The 8,444-nt window shown below is 44.1% G+C and overlaps 1 protein-coding gene across 5 annotated transcripts in view; it reads right to left on the reverse strand.

Moving 5' to 3' along the window:
* Nucleotides 1-8,444, reverse strand: part of Armc3 (armadillo repeat containing 3) — an 87,857-nt gene that overhangs the window by 39,667 nt on the left and 39,746 nt on the right. For all 5 annotated transcript variants that reach the window (XM_028764843.1, XM_028764841.1, XM_028764845.1 and 2 more), the window contains 2 exons: nt 5,961-6,113; nt 5,660-5,765 (listed from right to left, as the gene is read on the reverse strand). In XM_028764843.1, coding sequence (XP_028620676.1) covers nt 5,660-5,765; nt 5,961-6,113 — 259 coding nt within the window. The remainder of the gene's footprint in view (nt 1-5,659; nt 5,766-5,960; nt 6,114-8,444) is intronic.

Raw genomic sequence — 8,444 nt, forward strand, 5'->3', positions numbered from 1 at the left:
CTCTCTCTCTCTCTCTCTCTCTCTCTCTCTCTCGTTTGTTTTATGATACACCCACCTACACCCTGATTTCAAAGCAGGTGCATTTCCACAGCTTCCGGTTATAGAAACCCCAGGCTCTTCCGTTAAAGGACCTGGGGCTGGCTAAGTACCCCTGTTATCCTCCAACAAGCCTCTGGAGCCATTCTTCCAGTTGGCTGCTTTTGTCTTCGTTAGGAGCCGCTGCTACTCTTAAGTTTGGAGAACTAGCGTTGGTCAGGTTTCTTCGGAATAGTTGACTCAAGCCCGATGGAGGCGCAGACGACTTCTTGAGTGTCCAGCCACCCGTGGCAAATACAAACTTGGAGATCTTTGTAGGATTTGCTGGAGATCTGCAGGTTGCCCTTCAGCCCTTTGACTGGAGCTTTCCCTCCATTAGTGAGAGAGACGGCTTTCACTGGGTTTTCTCTTCCTCTGGTCCTTCATCAGTCCCAGTTTATGGAGGCTTCCTGGCTTTGTCTACCCTGTGATTTAACATCACACTAAGCTCCCCATTTTCCACTTTGGGTTCATTTTCTTTCTATATACATATCATCTCCTCCCACCTCCACCCCCAGCCCCGCCTATCTGTGGAACAGCGCTGTTCTAGATGCTTGGAATGTGTCGATGAATCAGTGAAAAAGATTGCTTCCTCCATGGATCTGGTGTTAGAGGGAGGCAATATAAATAGCAATCAACCACCTGATAGGAGGCCCTAAGAGAATGAGGGCGGGAGTGGCCTGAGGGGTGAGAGCCAGCAGTGTTTCAACATGGTAGCAATGCTTTTCTAAGGTGATACTTTAACAGTGATTTGGCTTTCTAGAAAAACACTCTAGGCAACAGGATTGTCAGCTCAAAACACCTTGGGCAAAATACTTCTGGAACTGGAAAGTACTTCTAGAACATATTTTATAGCCTGTTTTAACTCTTAGTTGTTTTTTTCCCCACAACGTTAATTTGTCTGTTAATGAAGTAAACTATATCTCATTTAGAGAACTTGGCAGGCAGGCTAGAAATGGCCTCTGAGAACTAGAGCATGACCTGGAGACGCAGCCTCTCCACCTCAGCTTCCATATAAAGTTGGATATGGCTAGTTACATGGCACTGGGGCTTCTGAGTCCCAGAAAGGCAGGGATTTGAAGAGCATTTTGGCAGGGAAAGTTAAAGAGTCAGACAGCCAAGTCCATGCAGAATGAAGGTGAATGAATTCAACCTGGCAATAAAAGGTTCAGAGAATCCTTGGAACCCCCAGGAGACTGCCCCTCCAGAATCAGCATTATGGGGCCTGAGTGGCCCCATGCTCCCTAAAGTTTCCTAAAAACAGCACTATTGATTGAAAACTCTGCAATCACAGGTTCAACCCTGGCTCTCACCCTCCCCTCCCTCCACGCCATCTCCCTCGCACACCACTGCCTCGGTCGCAGGGCAAGCGTGCAGAAAGGTAGAATGAAGTGGTTCAGAATTTTCATTTAAACTCATTATCAACTATTTGAAGTGTTACTCTGTGAAAAAAAATAAAATTTGAAAAGTCCAGAAAGCTTGAGTGTCCATGAAGTCACACTCACAGGAACAACCTGACAGACAGCACCCCTCGCCACCTCAAAGATGGAGACCAAAGGACTTTAAGCCTGAAAACCTTCCATAGAAGGGTCTGGACGGCCTGGGTACTTGCTAATGCAGCTGAGAAAGTCTCTCATCCACTCATTATTGTCACAGGGAAATGTGTTCCTAGTGAGAAGCAAGACGCATGGTGGGCTGAGAGCAGATGTAATAGATGAGAAACTGGATTATACAGAGGTTATACAATTTCATTTTTAGGTCATAAAAATTGGAATGAAAAAAGCATTTGTCCCTTTGCAAAAACAGTAACCTTAAAGTATGGTGGTGACTGTGCGGCCATCTCCTCCTCCTCCTCTTCTTCCTCCTCTTCTTCCTCCTCCTCCTCCTCTTTTCTTTTTCCTGTTTGACTTGGTATAGTTGAGTTGATTATCCATATACCACTCAGGTTACAAAATAAGCATCTAACTCCAGAAAATGTCCCAAATGTGAGAATGAAAAAGCTGTGAGTGTCAGCCCTGGATGAGATATTTGCTCCAGCCCACCGCCATCCACCTCTTCACCCAAGACTCAGGGAACATTTCCTAAGAGGGCACAGAAAGGATGTAAGAGTTGGGGGGAGGGAAAGGAAAGAGGAATAGGAAATACTGTCCTCTGGACATAATACAGCTGCTGCACATGTGAGCCCACAGTAGCTGTGGTTATGTGCACAAAAATCGCACTGATTAAGAATTCTAGCATGGAGGGAGGAGCTTCAGAGGTCCTAACTGAGGAACTATTGGCAGCTCACAGTTGATAAAGAAGGGAGAATCAATCTCTTTTCTTTGGAGAAGGGTAGACTTTGGTAAGTTGCTCATGACCCAGAGGATAACCTTATACCCATTCCCATTATGGGTAGCAATAATGTGACTCAGTAGACAGACAGACAGACAGACGACACATAGAGGCAGACAGATAGTTGAAGTAGAGAAGGGTATGAATGAGGATGCTGTCTTGGAAGGGATTAGAGAGAGAGATAGCAGAGGTAGATATGATCAAGATACATTGTATATATTCTATGAAAAAAATTTCAAGGATAAGCAAATACTATTATTTTACAAAAGAATTAGAAATTCAATTTAGGCATGTCAGATGTGAATATAGGAGACAGGTCACCGCAAGATACACCCGTCGCACTTACAGAGGTTACAGCACACTGTTACGAATTAGGTTAGAAATGAGTAGGTGTTCGAATAGCTCTCAAATGCACCTGGACTCAGCTCTGGCTTTGCCTCCTTCCTTCACACAGAAAGCAATTAGAAAAACAAACTCAGCCCCCAGCAGTACCATGGCTCCTGCTGGGAGAGTATTAGTGAAAGAGCTTGCTTCCAAAAAAGGGATTCTGTGGGCCTCGGGAAGCCAGGGTTATGCTAAACTGGTGGAGAAAAAGTCAAGGAGAAAGGATTTTCTCTCAAAACCAACCAGTCACATTTGCTGTCATTTCTGTTGGATTTGACTTTATAATTAATACATTAAGTGATTAACATTCTAGAAGGCATGCATGTTGGTCTGGCAGTCTTCCTTACTTTTGGGTGACAGGGATCCTTTTTGACTCCAGTTTTCAGCATCTGGCACAAATATATCAACTCTGACTTACGTTAAAAAAATAGTTACTGTGGGGCTGGAGTTGGCTCAGCAGTTCAGAGCACTTGCTACCCTATCAGAGGACTGGGTTTGGCTCCCAGCACCCACACGGAGGCTCACAGCCATCAGTGACTCCAGTCTCAGGGCACCCATAGCCCTGTTTTGAGCTTTCAGGGCATCAGTCATGAATATGGTTGTACACACATACCTGCAGGTAAAACACTCATACACATACACCAATAAAATAAACAAATCTAATGTGTTAAATATTTGCTTTCAAACAGTATTTTTTAGCTCAAAGAAAAATAAATATCAGAGAACACCAATAAACCCCTTATTAAACATGAACGAGAAAAGGCTGAAGGAATGGGGGGGGGCACCTGTAGGAGGTGAGGAGCTTCTTCTCACCTCACACTAAGTCACACAGACAAAGTGGGTTGTAGTAGAGAAAGGAGACATTCTCTAGCCCTGATTCTATATTTCTGAAGTGGAAACTACAAAGACAACAAAAATCTGTGAAAGAAATAGCTTCCGGAGCAAATCTGAAGGCAGCCCCTCAAAGGACTAGCTTCAGGCTTATACAGAGCTAATTTATAGAGGCCAGGCCCATATCAAGACGCGTGTACACTCTAGAGGCATGTGAAAACTATTTTAGAGAATATGTAAACTGATATGGGCAGCAGGGAGGTTTTAATGTCACCAATAAAAACGGTGACCTCAGAGAGAGGAGCACTCTTTGTTTTGATGCTTCAGCTGTTAGGTTTACAAGGGGCATCGCTAGATTTTATTCATTCCACTAAGGTCTTATAAAATGTGTGTGGGAATAGACAGAGAGGAAGAAAGGGCAAGAAAATGGCTGTGTGAGGAGACTAGGAGGATATGCTTCAAGTTAGGAAGGGTAATTTTAGCCAGAACACTCGCACACACAGACACACACAGACACACACAGACACACACAGACACACAGACACACACAGACACACACATACACACACACACACACAGGAATATGCACACACGTGTACACAAGCAAAGAAAGATAAGAAGTAAATTTAGTTTGCATACCAAGTAAGATGCAGGAATGCAAAGGATTATCTTACAAAAGCCAAGGTCAGGAAATTCCTGTCTTGCAAGTCTGAGCTACCTTCTGTGGAGGAAGGAGCTGCTCCCTTCTTTGGAGGAAGGAGCTGCTACCTTCTGTGGAGGAAGGAGCTGCTACCTTCTGTGGAGGAAGGAGCTGCTACCTTCTTTGGAGGAAGGAGCTGCTACCTTCTGTGGAGGAAGGAGCTGCTACCTTCTGTAGAGGAAGGAGCTTGCCTTTTGGAGTCTGACAGACCTGCAGTCAGTCTCCGGATCAGCTCTTTACACACGAATGCATCCTGGAAAGTTAGCTAAGCGTGCAGAGTCTTGGTCTCATTAGTGATGGACTACTTCAATAACTATTTTTAAAAATGATTACAGAACACATTCCACACTGCTGCTAATCAGGAGAAACCCAGCCTTTCTTCATGTTCACGGATTTTAGTTCAAGTTTAAAATGTTCCCATTTCTCTAATGCTTAAATCCTTTCTAAATTGATCTTTAAACTCTTTACGACTTATCAATTGTTCTAAATAACGTTATCAGGAATATTTCTAGCACTGCTTATCTTCACTTGCATAGGAAGTGAAAGTTATAAGAGTTAAAGGGGGAAGGAAGATGGTTCGGTTGGTAACATGCTTGCGACACAAGAATGAGGTCCTGAGCCTGGATCCCAGCACCCATGAAAAGTGCTGGGCATGGTAGTGCAGGCCTGTAATTCTAAGACTGGGGAACAGGGGCAGGAGGATCCCTAGGGCTCACAGGCTTGCTGGTTTGCTCAATCAGAGAGTTTCAGGTTCAGTGGGAGACTCTCAAAAATTAATGGAAATTAGGGCTTGAGCCGTAGTTTAATGGTTAGAGTACCAGCTGCTCTTCTAGAGGAGCCAGGCTTGATTTCCAACACCTACATGGCTGCTCATAAGTGTCTGTAATCCCATTTCCAGGGGATCCAACACCCTGTTCTGGCATCTGTGGGCACCAGGTACTCACATGATGCATAGACATATAAGCAGACAGAACACCTAGACACATAAAATAATAAAAACTGAATAAAACAAAGTGGGCAGTGACAGAGTCTGATGCATGGACTCTACATGTATCCATACACATGGGCATGTAAATACACACACACACACACACACAAAGACTTAACTTGCCATCTGTGTATAAGGTTTGCACAGTTTCCCAACAAAATTCAACAGTCTTTGTTTTTTTGTTTTTTGTTTTGTTTTGTTTTCTTTTGTGAGAGATGAGCCAGGTAACTACTTTTGTAAGAGACCACAAAGAACCACAAAAGTCAGATTACCTAAAAAAATATGGAATCATCTTAAAAGCCAAATGTCATGATCAGGGTGCGCTGGCCCAGTAAGGTTAGTGCACTTACTTGGCATTTGCAGGGCTGCTGGTCGTCAGATTTGCCAGGGCCAGTGCAGCTGCTTCCCTCACCTCCTCATTGTCACTTCTGAGCAACTGAACTATCTGTGGAATCCCTGCAGAGAAACAAGTGTGAGCCTTGACTCCACACCCATCCACACAGCCTGAGCACAGCATCCACACAGCCTGAGTGTGGCATCCACACAGCCTGAGCACAGCATCCACACAGCCTGAGCACAGCATCCACACAGCCTGAGCACAGCATCCACACAGCCTCAGCCTTCAAAAATGGTGGTCTCTGGTTTGCTTACCCTGGGTGTTGAAAAACTCTTTGCAGCTGGAGTTCTCGCACATGGCTGAAATAGCCTGGGAAGCAGCAATCTTGGTCCCATCGCTGTCAGATCCCAGGAGGGTCACTAGGCATTTTTCAACCTCTTGTTCATGAAAAACTTTTCTATTTTCAGCTTTCATAAACAGAAAGGAAAAATAAATCAGGATTTGCCTGATAAAAGTGTTCTTATTACCTGACAGAAATACAAGCCATTCTCTAACTTTAATGTCTAAATCTAAACTAAGCAAAATGGGTACCTAGTTAACCTTCAGCTGTGGAGTCCCCGTGGGCTTCCACGCTGAGGCAAGTCCCACATGCCGGAGGAACATCTAATGTTCCAGCGGCCTGGAGGCTTTGGCGGCGGCAGGCCCCAATGACATGAGGAAGTCCTTGGTTCCAAAAGGTTTATTGTCATGGCTGATGGTGGATGGATCTGGGAGTAACCCCGTAAAACTCAGGGCAGTCCCGAGTTATATAGGGAGAGAGAAAGGGGGAGGATCTGGGGAGGCATGCTTAATTTGCTCCACTCTCTGGCCTTCTTTAGTATGTAAATCCCTAGGGCCTGAGACCTGTAGTCACGCCCTCTACCTGTGCACTTTGGGAGGGGCTGTAATGGCTGGCCCACGTGACTGAACAATGTAATTCTATGGAGACTAGATAGCTTTTCAGGACCCTGGGTTATTGGGGCACACCAAACTCCTGCCGGTTCTCACCCAGAGTCTCGGGGTTCTAGGCAACTGCTCAACCATGACCCAGAATACCCTTATGCAGCCCCACATCAGACCACAGCTGAGAGACAAAAGAGATGATGGGTGTCACGAGTATTCCTCATTCCCCATCTGCTGTGTATCAGATGTAGTAGGGACCGTTGTGTGGCAAGATGCACACACTCAGACCTCGTAAGCATTTAAGATGTGTCACTAACTGTTCCGTCTCTTGGTGTTCACACGGGTTCTCTCCTCACTAAGGATAAAAGCTCAAGTACCTTATATTATTTTAAATATAAAACACAATATTAAAACGTGCCTACAATGTACAGATTAGAGAACTGGATACTTAAGACTTCCAGAGAAGAGCAAAGGGGAGGAGGAAGGAGAAACAAGTGCTATAGTACAATCCAACTCTTCTCAGCTTCCATTAAAACTTTCAATTGTCTTTTCCCCAAAGGCTAGAGAAGCCACTTTAATCACCATAGACGCAAGATAAGACCATGTTAGAGTAAGGTTGCTTTCTGAAAAAACAAGTCAAAGTCTACAGCATGGTATCTGCTCCCTTATAAAATATTAAACTTCAAACAACTCTCTCTCTCTCTCTCTCTCTCTCTCTCTCTCTCTCTCTCTCTCTCTGTGTGTGTGTGTGTGTGTGTGTGTGTGTGTGTGTGTGTGTGTGTGTGATGCTGAAGGCAGAACCTCAGGACCCTGGATAGACTAAGCATCAGTCTGCCCCTGAAGCTTCCCCAACCTAAAACCTAAAGTGAGTTTTTGCTTTTTTTGCCTCAGTCCTTTAAACATTTTTCTCTTGTCCTAGGTTGTTTTGTTTTGTTTTGTTTGTTTTTAAATAAATGCCAATCTCGTAGTATACTGAAGTACACTTGTGTCAAGGCAGAATGTTAAATTAGAATATTAAGATTATTTTTGCGTTTGTTAATTTTAAATTTTTCATTCTATTTCATTCTAAATCGTCTACTGTTTAAGGAGTCTGAAAACCTCAGTGTTAAAAGCTGGGGTCAATGGCTCCAGAGGTTGCTGAGGGAAGAAACAGCTGAAAAATAATTCCTTTCTAAGTTACTTTTGGTTTCTTTAAAAATTTTGGCTGCAGATTTGATTCTCTATTCATTATCTTAGTGAAGCCTGAAAGACATAATCTTGACAAGACCAGTTTTTGTGGCCAGTGAACAAGACTGGCTCTGCGGTCTGAGGATGTTACACATGGTTAGGGTCTTCAGCCTCCAAACACGGACAGTACTTCCTATAACAATCTGCATGTGGGACTAATTAATGACTTAGACGTATTTTAATTGAATTATTTTTTCCCAGAAATACTTTCAGAAACAAACACTAATGGAGTCTCCATTGGTAAGTTAAGATCTGCTTTCTCCTTCTCTCTAACAATGATCCCCCAGATTCTCTTCATAACAGCAGTGTTCAGTCATGTCTGAAGACTTTCTGGCCTGGGCTTATCCATCCTCTTAAATGTCCCAAGAGGTCTGGCTCGGAATGGCTCAAGCTAGGTAACCAATCAGGAGCCTCGTTCTGGAAGCCTATCACTCCTGTGTTCCTTTCTTGGACAGGCTAGTCAGAACAGGTGGAAGAAGAAGAAAAAGAAGAAGAAGAAGAAGAAGAGGAGGAGGAGGAGGAAGAGGAGGAGGAGGAAGAGGAAAGAGGAGGAGGAAGAGGAAGAAGGAGGAGGAAGAGGAAGAGAAGGAGAAGGAGAAGGAGAAGGAGAAGGAGAAGGAGAAGGAGAA

Source organism: Grammomys surdaster, unplaced genomic scaffold (assembly GCF_004785775.1).
Source record: "Grammomys surdaster isolate TR1022 unplaced genomic scaffold, NIH_TR_1.0 146, whole genome shotgun sequence".
Taxonomy (NCBI): Eukaryota; Metazoa; Chordata; class Mammalia; order Rodentia; family Muridae; genus Grammomys; species Grammomys surdaster.